General features: G+C 54.2%; 1 protein-coding gene and 1 pseudogene across 1 annotated transcript in view; both read right to left on the bottom strand.

Annotated features, from left to right (window-relative positions):
* Positions 1–13089: 13089 nt before the first annotated feature.
* Positions 13090–15820, bottom strand: LOC112821075 (small ribosomal subunit protein uS5 pseudogene; annotated as a pseudogene).
* A 457-nt stretch (positions 15821–16277) lies between these two features.
* POLR1A (RNA polymerase I subunit A) overlaps positions 16278–24317 on the bottom strand; it is a 75177-nt gene continuing 67137 nt past the window's right edge. Inside the window, exons 28-34 of the mRNA XM_025868244.2 lie at positions 23060–23186; positions 21643–21750; positions 20561–20860; positions 19496–19696; positions 18205–18322; positions 17536–17700; positions 16278–17153 (exon numbers count right to left, since the gene is read on the bottom strand). Coding sequence (XP_025724029.1) covers positions 17053–17153; positions 17536–17700; positions 18205–18322; positions 19496–19696; positions 20561–20860; positions 21643–21750; positions 23060–23186 — 1120 coding nt within the window. The 3' untranslated portion in view covers positions 16278–17052. The remainder of the gene's footprint in view (positions 17154–17535; positions 17701–18204; positions 18323–19495; positions 19697–20560; positions 20861–21642; positions 21751–23059; positions 23187–24317) is intronic.

Raw genomic sequence — 24317 nt, 5'->3', positions numbered from 1 at the left:
AAACTCCCCTAGCCTCAGCTTCACCATCTAGAAAAAGAGAGCAGTAGAAATTTCTATACATCTTAACGGAATGTTGTAAGGACTTGACGAGATAGTAACTAGGAAGTGTTTAGCAGAGCACATAGAAAGCACTTGATAAACAGATCGCGGTGATAGACGATAGAGCATGTTGCTATTATTATCTATGTGACAACCTCTTACCCCTGGAATTCTGGGTACCACATTAGGTGCAGGGGATAAAGGAGCCATAGGGGGCAAAGGGAGAGCAGTCCCCTCTGAAGCAGGAGCCCCCCCCCCCCCCCCCCCCAGAGAGACCCAGAGGCAGCATGTGCCCCCAGCAAGGGGCCCCCCTAACATTCCTGTTGGGACTTAGCAGGGGGTGACCAGTTAGTTCCTGGAATGTCCAAGAAAAACAAACTGGTTATTCTGAGTGAAATTGCAGCCTGGCTAAGGCGGGCTGGGTCTGCTTTAAATTAAACACAGCATTTCTGAGATTCTTTTCATCTCCTGGCCACTGTGGGTTAGTGGAGACATTACCTCACCTCACCTTCCGGCTCTGAGATGGGGGAAGCTGACGGGGTGTGTGTGAGCCTGCGGATGGGATGAGATGGGGGAGCCTGAGAGCCTCACCCTGGGCTCCTGGAGGGGCCCGAGGTGAGCAGGCACTCCTCCTCTAACAGTTCAGTCCACCTCTGGGGCTGGGGCACTGGATACTTGGGGATGTGGCTGTGATGGGGAGGCGGGGGCTACTCCCATGTGCGGTCAACCCTGTCCTTGGAATTTATTTAAGGAAGCCCAGCATTTGCAAATGCATTGCTTTCCTAGGAGTTCTTGAAACAAACAAACAAAAAACTTGGCTGTAGTTCAGCAAGTCCAGGGTTGGTCCCTTTCTTGACCCTGTCAAACATTTGGGCTCTGGATGGTCATGCCTGCCAGCTCCTCAGCAGAACCCCAACATGCTTTAGCTGAGACAGGCCAGCTTCCCCACAGGGGTGCCTTGGTCGAGGGCGGAGTGCCCTTCTGGTTTTGGAAATTGCTTTCGGCCAGCTCTGCCAGCTGGTAGACTCCTAGAAAATTCCAAAGTGTGCAGTCAGGCCAACCCAAGTGTGAGTCCCAGCTCCCTCAGTGAAGATGATCTAATCTTACTGGGACCTTCAGCAGTCTCAGCTTTAAAATGGGGGTTGTTATGTGGATGAAATGACGGGTGCTCAAGGTGCTTTTGTTTCAAATGAAGTATACCCAAAGTTCTTTGGTTGTAAGAAATTGAAACTTCCGGGGCACCTGGGTGGCTCAGCTGTTAAGCGTCTGCCTTCGGCTCGGGTCATGGTCCCAGGGTCCTGGGATCGAGCCCCGCGTTGGGCTCCCTGCTCAGCGGGGAGTCGGCTTCTCCCTCTCCCTCTGCCACTCCCCCTGCTTGTGCTCTCTCTCTGATAAATGAATAAATAAAATCTTAAAAAGAAAAAAAGGAAATTTCTTCAAGCTGTCTTATGTAAAGGGAAAATTGTGTAGAATCAAGGGAGTTTCACAAAAACAGGTCACCAGGCCTCTCCAGAGAACTGGAACCAGGAACCCGAAGGGGGATTTGCAGTCTCTCTCCTCCTGCTCTGCCTGCCTGGGGTGCCTGCTTCCCTCTGGGTCTGGGCGCCAGTGTCCTGTCCCTGAGGACCCGCTTTCACTTTCCCCTCTACTCAAAGCCCCGCCTTAGCTTGACATCATTTCCTCATGCTAGGTCCACAGTTGGTGCTCAGTAAATCATAGCTGGATTCTAGTGTGTTGCTTTGTTCTGTGTGTCAGTACTAGAGTGTTTGTCCCTCCAGATCTGCTCCTTTTCCTTGTCTACTTTGCCCCGTCCCTGGAGGCTGAGGTGGATAAACTGCGTCCATGGAGCTTCTTTGCCTTCTGGTGCTGGTCACACCTGAGCCCACAGTGGACACCAGCAGGAAACAGGAGGGCAGGAGGAAAGAGCCGCAGGGCATGCATTGTTCTAGGGCCTGTGGGAGACGGGTGGGCAGTGGTGTGGCAGGTTCCTGTATGAGGCCACAGCAGCCCTCCTTTCAGCTACAGTCCCTGCTGGGTTCTCGAATCACTTCCTCTCCTTGTGTCTTCAAGCTCACTGAGCTGATGGCTCTTCAGGGTTAGATCCTGGAGGTGCCGCACCAACCCCTGCTGGTTGACTTCCATCCTCCCCACGTCTTTATCAATTGTCCATTCATTATATTCTTTCCAGTCACAGACTAGTCAGGGAAACACTGAATTGCCATCTCTCTCCTGCTGGGACTCGTGATACAGTAAGACCGAGGGGAAAGAAGCTTTGTCTCCTTGCCCCCCCTCCCACTCTGGCTCCAGCAGAAAGCAGATGAAGAGCTAGAAGCTCTTTGAGATATAAACATTATAAATAAGATGTCCAGAACTAAGATAGCCAGAATTCTGCTAGAAGCAAAAAGTAATACATGTGCAATGAGAAGAAATAACACCTTTTGTAAGAAACTCTCCATTTTCCTGGGAGAATATGACCCACATAAAAGAGTTAGAAATCTGCTACCAATTCAGTTACGGCCTCTCTCTTTCCTAGGACACAGATGCCTAAAACTGAGCATCATACAGGTTGTGAACAGAGGGTATTTTTGAATTGTCAACTTCTCCGCATTTTTCACTCCCAAATTCATTGGATTGGTCACCAGAATCTGTCTTTTCCTTTCCTTTTCCAGTTTGGCTTATGCACATCTCCCTTTGGGCTTTGACCATGAGGTCTTAGGCTCTGACAGATGCCTGGCTCTGGTCTCTCTCATCTAGGCTGTTCCACAGCTCACTGTCAAAGTTCTGGAAGGCTTTCCCTGGAAGAGAGCATTTTATGCTAAGACCTAAAGAATGAGCAGATTATAACCAGGTGAACAGCCGGGGAGAAGGAAACCGCACCGGCCAGCCCTAGAGGTCAGGAGGAGGTTGGTACTCTAGGCCCAGGAAAGTTAGTGTGGCCAAAGGAGGGCAGACAGTGGGGACTACAATATGAATCAGGTCAGCAGGAGAGACCATGCGGGGAGCCCACTGTAGACCGCACCTAACAGGCAGAAATGAAGTGAAAAGATTTGATGTTACCGAGCAATAAACATCCAACAATAGTGTTGGGGAGCAGGCACCTCGTAGAGAGTGAGCCCCCTAGGATTCTTCTCATGGAACTAGGGCTGGTCACTGGGTGAGTTTGAGTGTAGACTGGCCACGGCCCCAGGGTACTTCGGAGGGCACCGGGCCCTCTGCGGGGAGGTCACTTTCCACAGGGCCCAGACGGTGCCGGGGATGCCCTCACCTCTCTGTGACTCCCTCCCAGGGCTCGACGGCCTTCTTGGCTGGACTGGCGGGGCCTCCAGGAGGACGGTGAGGAAATGGGAAGGCTGGTGTCCTCCCGGTGGTTCTCCTGGGAAGGCCTGCCAGGGTCGTGGGCAAGGACCACGGGCTCTCTATCCAACCTTGGGAAACTCCGTGGGGGCGAGGCCTGGTTGAATGCTGGGTCCTGAGTGGAGCTGGGCTCTGCTCCTCCTCTCCCAGCAGGCACCACATGAGACTGTGTCCATGCGGGAGGAGACAGGACCCCAAGGGAACCAGCTGCAGGAAGTTCACATTTTCATGAGCTGCTTTTTTTTTTTTTTAAAGATTTTATTTATTTATTTAATTGACAGAGACATAGCGAGAGAGGGAACACAAGCAGGGGGAGCGAGAGAGGGAGAAGCAGGCTTCCCGCGGAGCAGGGAGCCCGATGCAGGGCTCCACCCCAGGACCCAGGGATCATGACCTGAGCCAAAGGCAGACGCTTGACGACTGAGCCACCCAGGCGCCCCATGAGCTGCGCTTTAACAGGAGCATTTGAGACTCTAGTACATTTCCCCTTTAACGGCAGCACCTCTTTCCCCATCACACACACACCCATGCCCGCTCTCAACCCTCCTGCTCACAGCACCAGTTAACGTGAGCCCCACCCCCCCCAACCCCCGCCGCCCCGGCTCCCCACCTCCCATCGGAAGGCAGGCCAGGCTCTCCCTTGCTACCACGCCTGGAGGCCACGGAACCAATTTGCTTCTCAAACTGACAACAGCCAGAGGGCGGGGGTGGCAGCAATGGGGTGAGGCGGGGAGGGTGCAGGGGTGGCAGGGCAGTGGGAAGGGCAGACGTCTCAGTGGGCTCAAGGGGACAGTGTCTGAAGAGCCACCTGTGATCCTGACAGACCGGAGTCCAGGCATCTGTGTAGAGTCGCTCAGACAAATGCCGCATTTCCAGCCTAGGGTAAGGGGAGAGATGGGCGAACGCCTTCAAGATTTCCAGCCACCAGCCCTCTGGGAAGCTCCAGGGAAGGCGTCCATCTGAAATGGGCTTTGAGATACCATTACTCACTTGTTGACTCATTCACTGAAAATGTGTCAAGAGGCTAGTATGTGTCAGGGATTGTCCTGGGGCCAAGAGAGGCGCGGGCAAAGACGAGCGCATAAAACAGGGGGAAGAAAATATCTGGTATGTGAGCCACCTCAATCTCTCCTTTCTAAGTCCAAGGCCGACTAATCAAGCATAGCCCTTTTTTTATTTTTATTTTTTTTAAAAGATTTTATTTATTTGACAGAGAGAGACGTAGCAAGAGAGGGAACACAAGCAGGGGGAGTGGGAGAGGGAGAAGCCGGCTTCCCGCCGAGCAGGGAGCCCGATGAGGGGCTCGATCCCAGGACCCTGAGATCATGACCTGAGCCGAAGGCAGACGCTTCACGACTGAGCCACCCAGGCACCCCATGCATAGCGCTTTTTATCACGGAGTCCGGGAAGGATCTGAGAATTCTTATCAACAAGTTCTCCAGGCAGCCACTCCTAGTTGAATGTAATGGACCAAATGTTGGTGTCCACCTCCCCGCACCACCCTCCTGCCCCTGTCCCCTCAAATTCATATGTTAAAGCCCTAACCTCCAAATGTGGCTGTATTTGAAGATGGGTGCAGTCATAAGGTTGGGACCCTGATCACATAGGATTAGGGTCCTTAATCCCAGAGAGCTCGCCTTCTCTCTCTCTGGGCACACATACCATGTAAGCACATGGTAAGGTGGCACCCACCCCCAAGCCAGGAAAAGAACTCTCAGAATGAAACCTACCTTGCCAGCATCTTGATCCTGGACTTCCAGCCTTCAGAACTTGAAATAAACTGATCTTTAAACCATCCAGTCTGGGGGCACCTGGGCGGCTCAGTGGGTTAAGCATCTGCCTTCGGCTCAGGTCGTGATCCCAGGGTCCTGGGATGGAGCTGTGTTGGGCTCCCTGCTCGTGGGGAGCCTGCTTCTCCCTCTCCCCCTGCTCGTGCTCTCTCTCTCTCTCTCAAATAAATAAATAAAATCTTAAAAAAAAAAAAAAAAAAACCCATCCAGTCTGTAGTTGTGTAATGGCTGCCCGAGCAGACTACGACTTGGAGTCAGCATGAAGGATGAAGTCTGTCAGCCCTGGGGCAAAGGCATGGAGGCGTGAACAGGCATAGCTTGCATCAGAAACAGGGAGCTGTATGGTAGGCCCAGGGCCCATGGTATTTAGAGAGGGGAGTGGACAGAAGTGGGATTAAAGGGTATCATGTATGGAGGTGTAGGCCAAGTCAGGGCCTTGGGACTTACCCTCACAGCACTGGGGAGTGACCTTCAGATCTGCATTTAGGAAGATCCATCTGACAGCTACGTACGTCCAGGCTTGTATGGGGTGGGCAGAGTGGAGAGGTGGGAGATCAGTGGGAGGGTTCCCCATAGATCAATCCTAGGGTGGATGTGGGCCATTCAAGGGGAATGGCCTGGCTGCAGATAGGAGGAAGAGGTGAGGGGACTCCTCCATTTCTGGGCCTAGAAGGTGGCTTGGATGGATGGTCCTCGCTTTGACAGGAATGTGATCTCCTGGAGGGAGGGCAACTTCTCAGCCTGGACAGACCTCAGGCTCCAAGCAGAGCAGAAGTCGCTGAACCCCATTTCAACCAACATTCTATTGGTCAGAGCTAGGCACCGGCCAGCCCAGATTCAGTGTGGCTGGGGACGACCCGAGGGTGTGAATATAGGGAAGTGTGAATCACTGGGGTTTTGTCATAATTCACCACCACGTCCAAGTAACAGGCAGGAAGCAAGAGGAAGAGCAAGGCCCCAAGCTAGATTCACTTGCCACTTGGACCTTTCACCTTTGACAAGTTTCCCTGCAGCCCAGGGACTTCCTCTGAGCCAGAGACAGGGCTGGGTCATGTGACTACCCTCAGCTGCAAGGAATTCTGGGAACCGGAATATTTTAACCTGAACACATTGCAGTCTCCTACAAAACTTGGATTTTCAGTAAGGAAGAAGGGGAGAATGGCTCTTGAGGAGTCATGAAGGATGACTAGTAGAGTGTTCTGCAGAAGCCTTGGCGGGGTGAGGAGAAAATGATGGCCACTGAGCACCTTTGTGGCAGAGAAACGACTTTCCATGGGTCCCCTCAGAAGAAAATGGAGGATCTGGTTTTGTAGGTCAGGGGTGGGGCCTGAATGTGCATCTCTAACAAGTGTCCCAGAGATGCTGAGGCTGCAGAAGGAAAACCACATTTTGAGTGGCCCAGAACTGAGGTACACCGAGGAAACAAGCAACCTCAAAATCTCTGAAGATTAAATGACAAAGGCTTGTTTCTTACTCATGCTATATGTCCACTGTGTGTCGCTGGGGCTTTGCTGTGCTGGTGACCAGGCCAGAGGGAAAGATGTCGTGACAAAGCACCAACTGGCTCTTACAGGCATTCAAGTTGGATGGCCATGACCAACGTCACTGTCAGGTGGGGAAGAGAAGCTGTATGGGAGAATAATACTGCAGATTACCACAGGCTTCACCAAAGAGGTGGAATTTGACCTGATTAGGCTCTGAGGGAGGAAACATTTATAGAGAAGGTGAGGAGAACTTTCCAGGCAGAGGAAATGCCATTAAGTAACTACCACTGATTGAACACCTGTTATGGACCAAAAGCTTTCAGATTGTTTCCTACTTGGCCCTCACAAGAACCTGAGATATTTTTAGTCCTTTTTATAAACAAGGAGACTGAGGGTCTGACATCAGCTGAGCTGCTTGCTGAAGGTCACAGGGCCAGAAAGTAGGAAGCCCAGGAAAGCAGACCCAATGTCCGGGGTTTTCTCTCCCAGGCCACGGTAGACATGTGGAGGCATGTGGCCGTGTAGGGTATTTGCAGGATGGTCTGTATGCCGCCGTTTCCCTGGAAATGGTCCCAACATCTAGAGGATGGGTTTTGTTTTTCGAAGAGAAGGGATCATGGACAGACTGCAATTTTTATTATGGTAAAATATACATAACATAAAACTTATCATTTTTGTAAGTCTACAGTTCAGTGGCATTAAGCACATTCACATTGTCAAGCAACCATTGCCACCATCCATCTCCAGAACTTTTTCATCTTGCAAAACTGAAACTGTCCCCATTGGACACTAACTCTGGATTCTCCCTCCCTTCCAGGGGCTGGGAAGCCATCATTCTACTTTCTGTTTCTAGGAGTCTGACGACTCTAGGAACTTGTTCTTGTGTGTCCAGCTTATCTCAGTGCAATGCATCAATGTTCATCCATGTGGTAGTAGTATTGAAACATTATTCCCTTGTGTGGCTGAATAATAATCCATTGTATGTATGTACCCCATTTTTATCCATTCACCCACTGATGGATATTTGGGTATCGTGACAAATGCTATGCCCATGGGTGTGCAAATACCTCTTCCAGCCCCTGCTTTGAATTCTTTTGTGTATGTATCCAGAAGTGGGACAGCTGGATCCAGAGGAATTTTTAACATAAAGGACTTTATATGGGTCGGAGGTACTGACGGGCTTTGTTGGGGTCCAGAGAAAAATGCTGCACACAAGCACGTAGGAAGATGCCAAGCCCCACCAGGCAACCCCAGCCCCCTCACTGCACCCCCACAAGGTGTCCTAGTTAGGGCCTGCTGTAGGGGGAAGGGGAGCCCCACCCCACCCCACCCAGGCGCAGGAAGGCTCTCTGCCCTGTTATTTAACTGTCTTGCAGGCACAGAGATCTTGCCCCCGAGGAATCTGGAAGCTCCAGAGGGAGAACAGCCATTAACCCTTCTGAGTCTCCCTTTCCCTCATCTATCAAACCGAGGCGGTGGTGTTCGCCTGCCTACCTCACAGATCGTGGGGAGGTTCCAGTGCACACACGGATGTGAGGGACGCGGAGTTGTGGCTGCCGGCTGTGGGCCCGCCACCTCCACCCAGGCTGCCCTCCAGGCTCCCCTCTTGCTGGGTCAAACAGGGGCACTGCAGGGGTGATGTCTGGGAAGGCGGAGGGGCCTCTGGGGCCATTTCAATAAGGCCAGAAGAGGCCTAGGGCTGAGATAACTAAAAGGAGGACAGCAGAGGTAAAAACACTCCCTGGTGACGGTTCTAGGGCAGTGGTTCTCAAACTGGAGCAGGACGGAGAAGCCCCAGGGCGCTCGTGGAGACACAGAGGCGGGCCCACCTGCAAGTTTCGGGTTCAGGAAGTCTAGGGTGGGGCCCGAGAATCTTTATCTCTCCCAGTTCTTGGGCACGCTGAGTCTGGGACCTCGCTTTGAGACCCACTGCTCTAGAAAATGGAGGAGAAAAAGCTGCTCATTTTGAGGACCATGGACACACGAGTCCTCCATCCCTCCCTCTCTCCCTCCCTTTCTGGTTTCCTTCCTTCCTGGTCCCACATTTAATATTAGAGCGCAGGATCTGGGCTGGGCTGACCAGGTAGCTGTTGGCTGCCGAGGGCCCCAGGCCTGTGGTGTGACCGGATGTGGAGGAGTCAGAGTTAGTCAGATCGCTGGCGGAGGGAAAATACCGCGTTCCAGGCCAGGGACCAGGGTGGCCTTCCAGGCTCTGTAAGAGCGCAGGGCACTGTGCAAAGCCGGGACAGCCTTCCCCTGGGGTTGGGTGGTCCCCAGGCAGCAGGACGCCGGGTGAGGAGCTGGTCAGTGGGACGGGCAGCTGGTAGAGTGCTGTGTCAGGCCCACGAGCCCGTCCCCAAGGCGCTCATCCAGACCAGGCCTTCAGAGGCAGGGCTGGGAAGTAGGCCGGGAAGCACAGTGAGAAGGGGCAGAAGTCCTGTGGGCACTGGGAGCAACCAGCCCTCGGCCCTTGGATGGTCAAGCTGTCAAATTTTGCTTTTGAATGCTCCACCATCCTTTGTCCCACCCGTGACCCATGGTGAACCCTGCAGTCCACCCTCCCCTGGGCTCGCCCACCAGACCTCTGTGGACCTTCTCTCCCCTCCCTGACCTGGGTCTCATTCCTCAGGGCCCCTGTTGCTATTTTCAAGAAGATTGCTAAGGTACCTGATGAATGGAATTGAAGACGTGCCCCCCTCAGCCATCAGAACCAGATGGAAGTACCAGGGGACGCACCATGCAAAGGCGCAGCTCCAAGAGGGACACCGGCCCCGGGCGTCTGCTTCAGGATCTGATCTGGCTCTGGTACACTGCTCTCACATTCTCTAGATCTATTTCTTCAACCATGAAATGGGGCCAATGGGACGCACACGGCAGGATTGAGAGAATCATGTGAGATAATTATCACAGAGGTCCTTGTAACTGGTACCGGTCTCCTCTGCAGTGAAGAGTCAGCCTGGCGGTTCTGAGAGTCCATGTGGTGAGGGGCCATCGGTCAGGCCCTCACCACATCTCAAACTCTTCAAGATTTACCTCTATGTTTATTTGGGCCTTCGGGTGGGGTTCTTATTTCTTTAAGGTGGCTGCTCATTTATTTGTTCCAGTTTCGGCTCTTGTGAGCTGCCGGCTCCCCGGCTAGGATCGCCTCCCCCCAGCAGTTCCATCGGGACCTCCGGGACGCATACTCGAGAAGCGTCCCTTGGCCTGGCGTGGCCTCTGGTGCCCTCACATCTACCTGCCATACTCCATGTAGGCAGCGCCTGATATGAAAACTCCTTCCTCAGGGTCCAAGGGGGTGGGTGCACAGTGAGGAGACTGGGAGCCCAGACTCTGGGGCCAGTCACCTGGCTTCAAATCCTTGTTCCTTGTTGGCTGTGTCCGTGGACAAGTTACCATGAAAGGAGCCAACAGCATTCTCACGGGGTCATCAGGGGGGGCTGGCGAATTAATGCACCTAAGGGAGTTGCCCGTTGCCCGCGCTCGCTGAGCTCCAGCTGAGGGTGGTCCGAGCAGGAGCTCAGGGCTCTGTGTGCTCTGCTCCGGACTTGACTTTCGGTGACTTTCTGCTGTTACCGCGGTCCCTCCGGCACTGTGGAGACTGTCACAGGCGTGGTAGTATTCTTGTGAGCCCCCCTTTCAATCCATGGACCTTAGACGATGCCTCAGCTGCCCCAACTAAAATCTAGGGGTGAGTTTGGCGCCACGTGGCCCACAGCTAACCGCCTTAACCGTGGTGTGGGTTCTGCACTAAACTCTTGGCCTGTATTATCTCATTCATTTAATTTGCGGGGCGAAGTATTTAATGCAGATTACAAAAGGTTATCTATATCTATAATGAGAGTTCTTTAGAATTGACAGTGAAGGTCAACAGAAACAAACCAATAGAAAAATGGGCAAAGGATACAAATAGATAATTCTTAGAAGTGCAAATCAGAATAACCAAGAACTGTTGATAGAGAATTGCAAATTAAAGTAGCAATGAGATGCCACTGTTTACCTATCAGGATGACTAAAATGTAAATGATTCCCTTTTGTAAAATAAAAAACATTAACCCCTCCATACATGCGTTTGTGGCAGGGTTTCTCAACTTCGCTATCACTGATATTTGGGCCCAGATAATTCTTCATTGCAGGGGGCTGTCTTGCGTGTTGCAGGCTGTGTAATAGCATCCCAGCCTCCACCCACTCAGAACGCCACTCCCCCCCCCACACCCCGCGCTCCAGTCTTGACAACCAAACATGTCTCCAGGCATTGTCAAATGTCCAAGGGGCAAAACCACCCCCAGCGGAGAGCTGCTTGGGATATAGGTAAACATTTATAGCTGTATATGATTTTATATGAACACTTAATTTTAATCACTGTTTTTACAGATAAGGAAACTGAGCTGCAGGGATGCCAAGTAACCTCTTAGGGTCACACTGTCAGTTTAGGACCCACGATGTGAGGAGGAGTCTGATTTCAGAGCTTAGCTCCTCACCCGAGGTGCAGCCACACTGCTCAGCCACAGTCTTGAGGTTTGCCTGGTTGAAGGTCTGTAGAACCTCATGTTTCTAGGCAAGAATCATGGGTGAGGGAGAGTTTCTACTGTGGTCCAGCTGAGGCCTGTGGTGTCTGATCCTGTCACCTGTGAGTAACAACAGGGCTGGGCGGCCAGTCCAGAAAGCAGCCTCTGGCAGGGCCAGCCAACCTCCTGAGCAAGGCTGACTGCAACTTGCAAGGAAAGACCTAGGGCCAGCAGCACTGGGCTTCATCCACACAGTGGCCTCTCCTATGTTCAGGGGGGAAGGTGGAGCAGCCGGGGTGGGAGTGGGCACATGAGGACAGGTAGTGATGACTGGACTCCTGATTCTCAATTTCATGCCCTTCACTTTCCTCCCCGCTCTGCCATCTCCCCAAAGCCCTGCTCTGGCCAGCTGGGTGGGCCACGGTCCTACCCGGACTCGTGGGGTAGTGTGTGCGGGTGCATGTCACCTGGTGGGTTCCTCAACCTTTGGCCAGGTCACGATGAGGCTGTTTCCAGCTGGCTTGTCTGTTGGGGCACTAGGCTGTGAGCTCTATGAGGGCAGGGCCGGTGTGTTTCCTCCATCTCTGCGTGCCTAGTGCAGCGGGCATCAAGGTCAAGTGGGTGCAAGCTGGGGGAGGAGGGGCACAGTCAGGATATTTAGGTTGGCACGTGCCTTCCGGGCCCCTGAGCCCAAAGCCCTTGGTTCCTAGAGTCACTCAAAGGGCGTCACCTGAACAGCCAAGGTGAGCTGAGCTCAGCCCTGTTCCTTGTAACCGGGTTCTGACCCTTCCCTGGGCCTGAGAACAACCCGAGCTGTAATGAGTTCTGGGCCGAATGGAGCTCTCTGACTGCTGCTCATGGAGTGGGGAGGACATGCAGCTTAGAGCTGGAGGGGCAGACCTCATGGAAGGGCTTCACTTTGGACACGGCAACTTCTCAAGGAGTTTCTTGTAGGAAATACTCACTGGTCAGGTGTCCCCCCGCCGCCCGCCCCTACAGGCCAGCTGTAGGCAGGAGCTTCCACGTTGAACAAGCAGCCTCCCCCATGTGTGGGGCCGGGCGGCAGCTGTGGTCCACCTTTCTGTGCCTAGAAGCATCACACCTTTCTTTGCTGAACCCCAGGCAGAGCAGATTGGGGTGTCTTTTGATCTCCACTCTATCGTTGCAGACCTCTATTGTGGCCCCATAACAGCTTTATCACACACGCACATACACACTTCCACTTTTTGAGGGCAGAGATCAGATCTTAAAATCTCAGTGGGGAAACTGGGTCCCAATGACTCACTCCTTGCGAAGTCATCCCACAGACAAGAAAGCAACTGTGACTTGCACAATTTAGGGCTTATTCTAAGTTGCCTGTTCTCAATCTGCCGCACATTAGACTCTCCTGGAGCTCTTCCAATGTGCAGGCCACACCCCGGGCTGATTAGATCAGAATCTCAGGGAGCGTCCCCTAGAATCAGTTTTTTAAAAAGCTTCCCAGGTGGACCCAACGCGCAGAATTGAGAACCTCCGTTCTAAGAGGACTTTGGCCAAAAAGGGGAGTTTGGTGGTGTAGGAATTAAGACATGTTTGACTGTAGCTACTTTGGTGGTTGCAACTGAAGAGCCCCGTGTAAATGAGGCAGGAGAGAAAATGGCAGTGGGGCTGGGAGACCTGTGGGGGCCCAGCAATCCCATCACCTGAGCTGCACACCCTCAAGCACAGGCGCCGACTGCCCATCCCACCCTGTAGCCCAGGGCTGCCCCCACTCAGAAATCTGCAGGACGACTGTCACGCCACCAGTCTTTAAGAACCAGTCTTTCCTCTTTCAGGAGCATTTTCTAGACTCCTACAGCCCCCAATTCAATTGTCAACTCAAAGGTTTAAGCTTGGCAAGCAACAGACTTTTTTTTTTTTTAACAAGCTTTAGTTCACTTTATTTTTCTTGTATAAAACTACATGGTAGCCACAGCTGGAGCCTGGGTCCTTTCCACGGAGACTCTGTTGTGGGTGTTCACAAGATGGTCAGTGAATTCCTGATAGGGAGACTTGGTGAACACCGTCTCCTTCCAGAAGTCAGGGGTGAGATAGCTGTAGGTCTTGGGGATGGCATCAAAAGTAGCCCTGGCAAAGTTCCCTGGGGTGGCAGTGCGGCCCCTGGCCAAGGTGTGGCAGTCGTCAATACCATCATCAGTAGCTTCTTGGGCACAGGGGCTGAGACCATACCAGTGCCTCTGGGGGCGGGGATGAGGCACCCCAGCACAGGGCCACAGCAGCTAGTCACCTGGGATGGGACAGTGTGGAGCTTGCCAATCCTGTTCCCCCAGTAGCCTCGCCGCACGGGGATGATGGAAAGCTTGGCCAGGACGATGGCCCCACGGATGGCAGTGGCGACCTCCTTGGAGCACTTGAAACCCAGGCCCATGTGTCTGTTGTAATCTCCGATGGCAACAAGCGCCTTGAACCTGGTCTGATGGCCAGCACGGGTCTGCTTTTGCACAGACATGATCTTCAGAACCTCGTCCTGAGGGATGCTCCTAGGAAGAAATCAATGATCTGGATTCCTTGATGGGCAGGGAGAAGATAGATCTCCTCCAGGGACTTGATCTTCATGTCCTTGACCAGGCAGCCCAGCTTGGTGACGGGGATCCACTCCTTGTCCTCGGCCTTGCCTCCACGAGCTCCGCGGCCTTGACCCCAGCCCCGACCACAACCGCGACCGTGGTCCCAGATGCCGCTGCCGAAGCCTCTGCAGCCTCCCATTCCAGGGCCCCCCCGGCCCTCCGGGCCCTCCCGCAGCACCGGCATCATCTGCCATTTGGTGTTCTCTCGGAGAAGAAGCCAGAGAGACACTTCTTAAGTGGTTCCTAAGTCTACACAGGTGCAGACCACCTAAGCACCCCAACATCTGACACTCCCTAGGTCAAATCACGATGGCTGCCATACAGAACAAAAGAGGAAAGAACAAGCATCGGCGAGGGGGTGGAGAAATCAGAAGCCCTGTGTGCTGTTGGTGGGAGTGTAAAATGGCATAGACGCTGTGGAAAAGAGCATGGCAGCTTCTCAAAACATGAAAAACAGAACTGCCAACTGCCAATGATCCAACAATTCCCCTTCCAGGTCCAAACCCCAAAGAACTGGAAGCAGGGTCTTGAAGAGATTTGTACATCCGTGTTCACAGCAGCATTCACAAGAGCCAAAAGGTAGAAGCAACCCAAGTGTCCATCGACGGTTGGATGGACGAACAAAACAGACACACAGGGAGATATTATTCAGCCTTAAACAGGAGGGAGATTCTGACACATGCCACAACACTGATGAACATCAACATTACGTCAAGTAAAAAAAGCCAATCACAAAAGAGCAAATAGTCATTCCACTTATCGGAGGCAGGAGTCAAATGCAGAGACAGCAGGAAGAATGGCGTGGCTGCGAGGGGCAAGTGGTCACCAGAGGGACTGGGGGGTCAGTGTTTGATGGCGACAGAGATTCAGCTTTGCAAGGTGAAGGGCTCTGTGGACAGGTGATGGTGCTGACTACATAATGATGCAACCATTAATGCCACTGAATTACAGACTTAAAAACAGTCACGAGGGTCCATTTTATGTTCCTTCACCAAAATTAAAACAAAACCAACAGCCTAGAGAACTGAGAGGGGCAACAAGAAGGGCCAACCGTTCCCAGAAGGGGTTTATCAGAGTTGTGAACTGGAAGAGCCCTGACAGGGCCAGGGAGGCCCAGGAGGAACCTACTTACGTTTTGTGCGTCTATTTGGGGACGAGGACGGTGGAGAGAAAGGAAAGTTAAGACCCAAGCTGGGAACAGGACAAAGCGCTTCACCCACCCCTCAGTTTTCTTCCTGGTTCAGACAGAAAATGTCAAAGACTCACAAGGGGTTCTTGCGGGAATGCGGGTAGTTTTTTGTGAGAACCTGAAAAAGAAAGACTAAAAAGAAGCGAAGTTATAAGCAAGCAAGTAGGTAGGATATTGACACACGAAGGGGTGAGGCGGGGAGGACATCCATGAACAGTGGCTGGCTCCGGCACCTCAGGGTTCTGAAAGAACTCGCTGCTTCCGTGAAATTTGTGAACCCTGCCCATCGCTCTCCATTCTACTTTGATGAAAACATGATTATGCACCTTGACCTATCCTCTTCATCAGATTTGGCTTGGACCTACTTCTGGTGCCTTCCCAAAAATCACAAGTGCCCCCAGAGCATTTACAGTACACAGCGTATTCTAGAGAACATGCCATCTTAAACAGCCCAGGAGGCCCCCCAAGGACGCTCTGACAGAGAGAACCAGTGAGGTGAGCGTGTGATACCAGATGGGCAGCCTGGGGATTCCTGGCCCACCACGATGAGCAAGCTCTGGAATATCTGCTTACAAAGCAGCTGTATCCTGGGAGAGAAACACATGGGAAACGGAGGTGCCCAGGAAATGCACGGATGGATCGGGCAGGAAGGGCAGGCATCACCTCGCCTCCCAACACAGGTCTAACTTCAGTGTGCTGTGTGCATCCCCTTTCTGTATTCTGGGCCTGCTCCTTTCCCTTCGTACCTTCGGTGCCTGAGTGGGGCCGAGCCACGGGGGCCATGCAAGCACGCTCCTTTGTCCAGTGGGTTACCTTGTGATATCCCGAGGAGCCCCCCCCGCCCCAGTTCTGGTAGGAGTGGAAATTATTGAGTTGTAAACTGGCCCACTGCCCCAAGAACACATGCCTTAACCTGTGGCACAGGATTCCACCGTGCCCCTGCTTCCTGTGCCCCTCAGAGGCTGTGCTTATTCCTCTGTACCCAAGCCCCAGGACGCTGTGGCTGCCGCTCTCCCCACCGTGGGCCCAGCATAGGGTGGACCTGTCACGTGTCTGGAGGGAGCAGCGTGGTCACTCTCCCCGAGCAAGGCCTCCCTTCCCGCCCGACACACACGGGTCCTTCCCGTTGGCTTCTCTCTCCTGGCCACGGGGGCAGAAGCTGGCTCAGGAAAGGGGATGCAGCAGGGGCTGCGCTCTCCCCTACGTCCTCTGACAGGAACAGAAGGGACCCAAGACGTGACTGTGCTGAGAAATCACAGTCCTGGACTCTCGGATCAGAAATGCAGAAACCACAAACCAAGGGAAAAAACAAAAACCGAGGTCTTTTTAATTTTTCCCCCCCTCCCAATAGCTAGTTCCAGTGATGTTTATTAGTCAGCCTGAGCTGGAATAACATTAGACAAAAATAGAAACAGCCTCTGGTTTTACAAAACCTTTGTACAAGTCCTCTGATTTTCTATTCATGCCAGGGTCCCCTGCTGTGGTGCCAGGGGTCAAGGGAGGCTGGGCGGCCCAGGGGAAGCAGGGCCCGCAGAGAGGGTTGCGGGCCTCAATGCCGAGAGCAGAGCTGGGTAAGATAAGCCAGGCAACCTGTTCCAACAGCCTGGCTGGTGACTCGGGGTTCTACGTGTGGGGCCGAGCTGCTGGGGCCCTGCCCCGGGTACAGAAGCTGGGTGGGTACAGGCGTGGGCTTGGCCCTGAGCGAACTCTGCCCCTTGGAATGGCGAGAGCCCCCCCAGGAATCCTGCCTGCAGTCACTGGCTGCTCACAGAAACAAGAGCTCATCTCCCTGCCTCAGAGGTGCCGCACAGGGGAAGGGCTGGCCACGTGAGAGGGACTCAGGGCACTCGGTGAACACTGCTCATAACCCGAGATGGGGAAGGCCAAGGAACGCTGCCACTTTCGAGTTGAAGCTGGTCCAGCCCTGAGGCCAGCTGCTTTCACGGCCCCCCGGCATCACTGCCATGCCCTGCATGGCCACCTTGGCCTCCGTTCTCCCGGGCCTCTCATGGGACGGGCAGGCCAGGCCCGCCCCCAGGTCCTCCTGGCTGTCCTCCAGGCCTGGCAGATGGTAGGCGGTAGCCACTATCTCAGGGGCTGCTTGAGCTCGAACAGGCCTGTCCCGCCCCTGACGACTTTCCCGACCACGAGGCAGGCGGAAGGGGACCTCAGCTCATCGTGCGATCCTGGGAGACACAAGAGCGGTTGAGGTGGTTAGGTGGTTGAGGGAGGAGCTGGGGTGAGGTAAGGGGACGGAGGGGGCTCAACAGAGGCTGGGCAGATGGGGCATCTCAGAGGCCAGCAGGAGGCCCTGAGTCTGGGAGGCCGATGTGGTTCTGTGAGGTAGCTCTGCTTGCAGAAAGAGGAAGGAAGGTCCTTCCCCCGTTCCTTCAAAAGGGCAGAGACAGCTTTCCCATCTACCTCCCGCCCTCCCCAGCTGCCTCCTCAGTGAGATTCCAAGATCTCACTCATGTGGAAGGCATGTGAAAAGGTGCCCAAGAGACCAGCCTGTTTGCCCAGAGCAGACTTGGGAGAGGGAAGGCCAAGGGCACCCGCCCATGCACTGACCCAGCATGGTGGCCTGCTTCAGAAACTGGAAGCTGGTTTCAAATGTCATCTGTTGCAGAGGGGAGGAGTTTGATCGGATCCCAAAGCGATTCAACGGCTTGTACACGCCCTCGAAGCACATATAGTCGGCGACCAGGGAGAGATGGCGGGGATCGACCGCAATGCCTGTCACATCGGCAGCAACACCAGGAGGGATTATGCAATGACAAGGGGACAGTTGGGACAGTGTCACCTGACACAAGCCAGCTCAAAGGCTCAGATGTCAGACCCCCAGGCTCCGCTTCCAGCTCAGTCACCTATTCGGTCAGCTACTTAGCCCCCAACCTCGGCGGGGCAGTCCCCCTCATCCCTGCCCACTATCAGTACAACCCACTCTCCGCTTCTATCCACTAGCCTAGGAAACAGACTCCAGACTTGCAGCACTATTTCACTTGGGAGCCCAAACCTTGAAGGCAGGCTGGGGGCCACGTCATCAGGCAGGAGCTTCCTCAGAGGCCAGATGAGAAACAGGTCGGCGGGGAGGAGAGGTCCTCAGTGACAGGACTGAAACCTATCCTTCCAGGTCACTGTCAGAGTCTCCCACAGGCCACACGCTCACTGCACCCATATCCCTACAGAGCTGGCCTGCCACGCTGGGATCTTTTGAGCGCTCTCCATGGCCCCTCTTACCGTACACAGCAAACACGTCCCTGATCTCCTTCTCGATCACCCGCAGTGCGGCCTCGATGCCGTAGGTGCTGGCCATGGCGTGGATGTCATTGGAATAGAGGCGGCGCAAGTCCAGAACCTAGGCAAGAAGGAGGGCCTGAGTGGGAGGGCCTGGCCTTCTGCTCCCTTCTGTTGGCATGACCCACCCCAGCCGAGCTCGCGCCTTGTCTGGTAGTCAAGCACAGCTGCCGACGACGTGGTCCAGGGGTGGTCCAGGATTAGCGAAGGGGGACGGTCCAGGCAGAGCTGTGGGTGGCCAGGCCCCAAGGTCTGTCTCACTGTCACCACCAGAGCCCAGAGATAACTTGGTACCCACTTCAGGTCAACAGGAAGAAAGATATTTCCTTATTTAACATATCGACGTGTTTCCTAGGATTGAGACGTCCTTCGGTAGGCGAGGGAAGTTCTCCAGCAGACACTTAAATCCCTCTCCAGGGTGCAAGGGGCAGTGGTGGGGCAGCTCCGGGGGTGGGGGTGGGGGGCAAGCCGGGCCTTGTCAGGGGCCTGAGGATCCAGTTCGGCTATTCCGGAGGCCCCAAGGTGGCTGTGCACTACGTCATCCCCACAGGACACGGTGGAGACCCCGGCCTTGTTTAAACAAATGCCACAAGCGTGACAGAGTTCACCCTCCTGGGGGCTGCCTCTCAGGAGGCACAAGCCCACCCTGCTCTGTTCTCAAGGAGGCACCTGGGCAGCAGGGGCTTCTGCAAGGCAGCTGTTGTGGGAGAAGCAGTGTTCCAGAAAGGGAGAGCTTTGTGAGTTGGGTGCAGACCCAGGACGGTGGGCTACAGGGGTCCCAGCACCTCGGTATTCTCTGGGGGAAACCCTTGTGCCCAGGGATTGAGAGCATCTCAAAAGGTCCTGGGAGACACAACGAAGTGGGAGAATGAAGCAGGAGGAGCAGGTGGGACAGAGCAAACTGCGCCACTGGTCTGGGCCACCTCTGCTCCCAGGGCCCCCTTTACTAGATGAAATGAGCAGCTCCCAAGCCAGGAATTCAGCAACTATTTCTTACAAATCGACTTTGCGGAGGTCTTAACTTCAAGGAAAAAATTTAGAGCCAAGTGAGTTTGAGAAACCCTGGCTTAGAGAACGTTAAGCAGGTTTCTGTACCGCCAAGTCTTAACTAGGCTAACGTGCATGGTAGATCCCAAGGAGAGGGCCCAGGGACCTCACCACCTGGTGGCCAGGCCCCGAGACAGCGTGGGCCCTCGTTCTCGGCCAGCGGGCAATCTGGAGAGGGGACATGTACCTCAGTGTATTTGAACAGCTCCGGCAGGTTGATTCCTTCAGTGTTTAAGACAAGCTCCTTCTCATTCTTCTTGGTGGTGGTTTCATTGAGGAGGCACCTTGTGATGCCCTTGGTCGCGTAGACAACAGCACTCTGGGCCAGCGACACTACCAGGGAGCTCATGTCAAAGTTAATCTTCATCAGAGGGAGCTTCACTGTCACCTGCAGGAGGAAGGAGGTTTGTGCCAGGGGAGGGGGCTAGCCCCAGCCCTGAGAAGGAAGCAGAGCGCCCCCCCCAACTGGCTCCCCAGGTGACACCTTCAAAGCTTGCTTAGCAAACACCTTCGCTGGGGGCAGGTGGCCCTGCTGGGGTAGGCTGGGTCTGCACACGCAAACACTTGGTGGCATAACGGACCACACAGAGCAGCCATCTCCAGTCACCCAGACGAAGGTGACACCTTCACAGATGCTGCTGAAAATCCTATCTGCTCAACAGTGCCCCTGATAGCCTTTCGATCACCACAATGTGTCACAACTGTCATTTCCTGTGGGTAACCTGCTCAACAACTCTTATCTATGTTGCCATTTGGGAACCACTGGACTGGATCAAGGCAAAGGACAAAAACATCAGTCTAAGCGTAGCTGTGTAGGCATCCTAACCAGCCAGCCTTTACGGGACCCGCGAAGTTGGTGGTTGGTGACTGGAGGCCGTGGGTGTGAAGAACTAGTGCACTCCTGCCGGCCTCCGTACCTCCAACTCTGAGGCACGGTAACTCGGTAGTACCGAGGATGAGTGAGGTGAGATGTTTAAAAGTACCCACGGGGCCCAGCCGATCAGACTCATGCATACGCACTGTTCTTGAAGAATCAGAAAGAACTGGTCCACTAGGGGTTTGAGTCAAATGCGGAGGGCAGTGAGGTGGGGCAAGAGGGTTCACAGCTGTCCCCAGACCCTTTAAGGGATCTGGGATGGTGAAGAGAACACAACCCACTGCCACAGACCCCGCATGCCAGCCGGCGGCGTCGGGGGGAGCTCGGCAGCAGGCCCCTCGCCGGGCCTCTGCGGGGGTCGCGAGAGGTACCGACCTGGCACCACAGGCTCTCCTCGGAGTCATACTGGTAGTCCTCTATGAACGGGTGCGACTCGCGCACCGCCTGCACCCGGCGCTCCACGGCCTCGGCTCCCTGGGGCTCTCTGCTGCGGGTGGACTTCCGGGGCTGGGTGAGGGGGGCGGCAGGGGGCGAGTCCTCCTCGCGGCCTGCGCCCACCTCTTCATCCTGCTCCTGGGCCTCGTGAGCACCGCTCGCAGGGGTGAGCTCTTCCTCCTGCATGTCCTCATCGTCGTTATCCGCCTCCACCTCCTCCTCCTCGCTCTCATAATCGACCTGGCAGGGGATGGGGTCCCGTCTGTGTCACCCGGGCCCCCCTACCTGTCCGGACTTTGCCTGCGGCACGAGCGCGCCTGCGGAGGCCGTATCTGACGGGCCGCACCCAGGCCCCTCCTCCACCCGGCCTGGGCTGCCTGCCCTCTGTCCTGGCGGCCCCTCCCCTGCCAATGCCAGCCCCTCAGTCCCAACTCCCAACGCCTCCACCCTCCTCGAGCTCTCTCTTGCCTGTCAGTTTCTTCAGCCCCTCTCAACTGCCCTCTGTCCTAGTGGCAGTCCTGAGGCTGGTTTTTGTTTCTGTTTTGTTTTTTACCGATTTATTTATTTGAGAGAGCGAGCGCGCGCGCGCAAGCAAGCACAGGCAGGGGGAGGGGCCGAGGGGGAGAGAGAATCTCAAGCAGACTCCCTGCCGAGCCAAAACCAAGAGTCAGAAGCTTAACCGACTGAGCCACCCAGGGACCCCCATGAGACTGGTTTTAGTGTATTTTCATTGTAAAAACAAGAGGCAGCCTGACTTCACCTCCTTGCAAAAAGCCTCTGGGTCCCTGAAACTGCTTCACTCCAGAGCCAAAGGGCAGCCCGGGGATGGCCCCTGTCTGATTCCTGCCCTGCGAACTTTATCTTCTCCACCGACACATGTGCCGGGCAGGCCAGATTTGCTTCAAGGTTCCTAATGGATGCCAGCATGGTAATAAGAGTGTGGCCATACGTGGCAAGAGACTATCCTGCAGTTGTGACAGGAGGGATGTGACACCGCCCCTCAACCCAGCCAGTCCCCTCACCTCCTCTTCTTGTTTCTCCTTGCGTTTGGCATCAGAAGCATCAGCGTCCCCCTCCTCAGCCTCAGCGTCCACAATGGGCCCCTCTTCCTCGTCGCCCTCCTGTTCTCCCTGGGGTTTGGGGACAAGGAGGAAAAAGACGGGCTCCAACACCCAGTGTTTGGTGAATCCATCCATCTACCCATCCATTCCTCTTGTTTGCTCACACATCCACCCAGCCACCCACCTGCCTGCCCATCTAGCCATCCGTTCTTTTTACCTCCACATGCCACCCCTCCACCCACCGTTCCTCCTAGCCAACCCACCCATCCAGTCCCTGCTCTGGGCCAGCCCTGCACTCCCTGCCTCCTTCTCTTCAAGCTGCGTTTTCACATGTATCACTTGCAAAATCCTGCATTTTAAAAGAAATGTCAAAAACCTGAGAAGGCTAAGTCATTAAAAAAAAGTGGCATAAAATATTATTCCAAATATTTTTTTTTGCAGCTGGAGATGAAGACAGAGGATTGGCTTGGTGGACTATTGAGTATTTTAAAAAACCAGACATTTACACCTTCTGATCTTGGTTCCTAATTTCTTATAGTCTTCTTCTGGGTGCCTTAAGGATAGACTGAGCAGCCTTCCAAAGACCGTCCATGCCCAACTGCGCTCGAGTTAGCCAACTGGGAGACCTCCCGGGCCAGAGACCGAGCATTCTCTTTGGTCTCAGCCAGGCCCTCACTGTCGGGGTGAGGAGAAAGGCCCAGAGACAGGAGCAGACATAGCTGAGATCACAGAGTAAGGTGGGGGCAGTACTCAGTCTTCACTGAGCCCCCCCCCCCCCCCCCGTAAGGCTGGCTGCATTGGCACAGCTACTGCCACGTAGCTGAAGCTGCTGCTGGCTCAGATGATGCTGAGGGACCTGCCCCACACTGCCCCGGGTCTCCTGGCAGATGAGGTATCATCATTCCCAGACTGTTTTGCCTCCAAGCTTTTCCCTGGCTCCTTCCTTTTTTATTCCTGCAGCCCAACTTCCCTGCCAGTATTCCCTACCAGTACACCTGATCCAGGAAAGTCAAAGAAAGGTAGAGCACATGAAACCAGGAAAAGAATTCGAAAGTCCAGTGGGTACCAATACTTTGAGCCTATCCTCAGGATAAAAATCACTTATGGAGCGGTCCTTGGGGACACACAGGTGGATGACCCTGGGGCCTTCCCTAAGGCCAATCAGACCAGCCCCCGCCGTGGCTCTGTCAGCATGGCAGATAAATGATAAGGTACATGGAAAGAACGGCCAAAACCAGGAAGGAGCTTGAGGAGTGCTGAGAACAATCCCAGAGCCTTCCCACGAGAGAAGACGAAGGCAGCAGCTACCCTATGGGCTTCCAGCCCTGGGACCCTCCCCTGTGCTGATCCCAGAGGGGGCCCTGGGGGACTCACTCACCCGATTCCTCTCCAACTCCCCAGAGTTGTCTAGATCCCGCTGGGTAGCTCTCCGAGTGTTAACGCTTCTGAAAGCTGAGGCTTTATTATTCTTCTTTCTGAGGGATTCCATCAGAATCTTAAAGAACCTAAAACAAGAAGAAAGCCGTGCGGGCCCGTTCCGTACCCTCCCCTCCTTGCGGGAGGTAGGAAGTTCTATCTGAGGGTCTTGTAGCCACCTAAGGCCGTGTCAGGGATTTACACACGAGACAGCGATCCAACGTCTGCTCTCGGCCCACTTGTGCCCCACCGCTGTTGCTGAAGGGCAGAGAGCACGTCGGAGAGCGCACTGCTCCACAGCCCAGCAGGCCTGGTCGGAACACATGTCCCGCCACTCCGTAGGTGTGTACCTTTCAGCATGACAGTCACCTGAGCGTGAAGTCCCTCATCTGTAAAATGTGCGTACGAGTATGTGCCATGCGGTCTTGTCTGAAGGCTTAGGCATGACCCCCTGTCCGAGAACGGTCACAAAGCCTGGCGGAGTGGGCGGTCCGTAAGTGGAAGGTGCTAGTGCGGCTGTGGCCAGTGTCTGATGGGGACAGAGGACCGACCCTACAGCAGGAGGGGGGGGTCCAGGCCAGGGCTAGGACTGTTCCCGGCCTGTCCCCGCAGCATCTCCAGAAAGTGGCACAGCTTGGGCCTGACATCTCCGTTCTCTTTGGGGTGGGAGCCCTGACAATTTGACGGAAGAACTAAGATGTGCAAGAGTTCTTCAGAGTTTTGAAGGCAATGATGACTTACTTTGTGGCCATAAATCATGTTGATGGGTTGGAACCAAACCAATTTAAAAGAACCAACTTACTGCAGAGCCTAGGGGGCCTTTCATGGCCCCTTGCCTCTTCCTTCTGACTTTTCTATTTTTAAGCTCCCTTAAGGCCTCACCCCACCCCCCGCTTTTTTTCACATAATCTCTTGCCTGTCTTCTTCTTCAGGCCAGAACAGCATGCCAAAATGGATTGCTTTTAATTATATTAAGTATCAGGTCCCTTAGCCAGCCACCCAGCCATCTTGGACTGTCTCAGTGCCTATAATGTGTGTATCAGGTGCCCTGGGAGCAAAGCAAGGATGAAAATACAGAAAATACAGGAGTGCTGTCTTAAATTTAAGTAGGCAGGTCAAATATTTACTGTTTGGTTTATTAATAGCAAAAGACAACTGTTCTTGCTGAGGTTTCTGCCTTTGGCAGAAAAGTCTCCTCACCCACCAATCCAGGGAAAAGC

This window comes from Callorhinus ursinus, unplaced genomic scaffold (assembly GCF_003265705.2).
Source record: "Callorhinus ursinus isolate GAN/ISIS: 27379988/994484 unplaced genomic scaffold, GSC_fseal_2.0 scaffold10, whole genome shotgun sequence".
NCBI classification, from domain to species: Eukaryota; Metazoa; Chordata; class Mammalia; order Carnivora; family Otariidae; genus Callorhinus; species Callorhinus ursinus.
The sequence above is the reverse complement of the archived record's forward strand: the minus strand, read 5'-3'. Positions and strand labels throughout refer to the sequence as shown.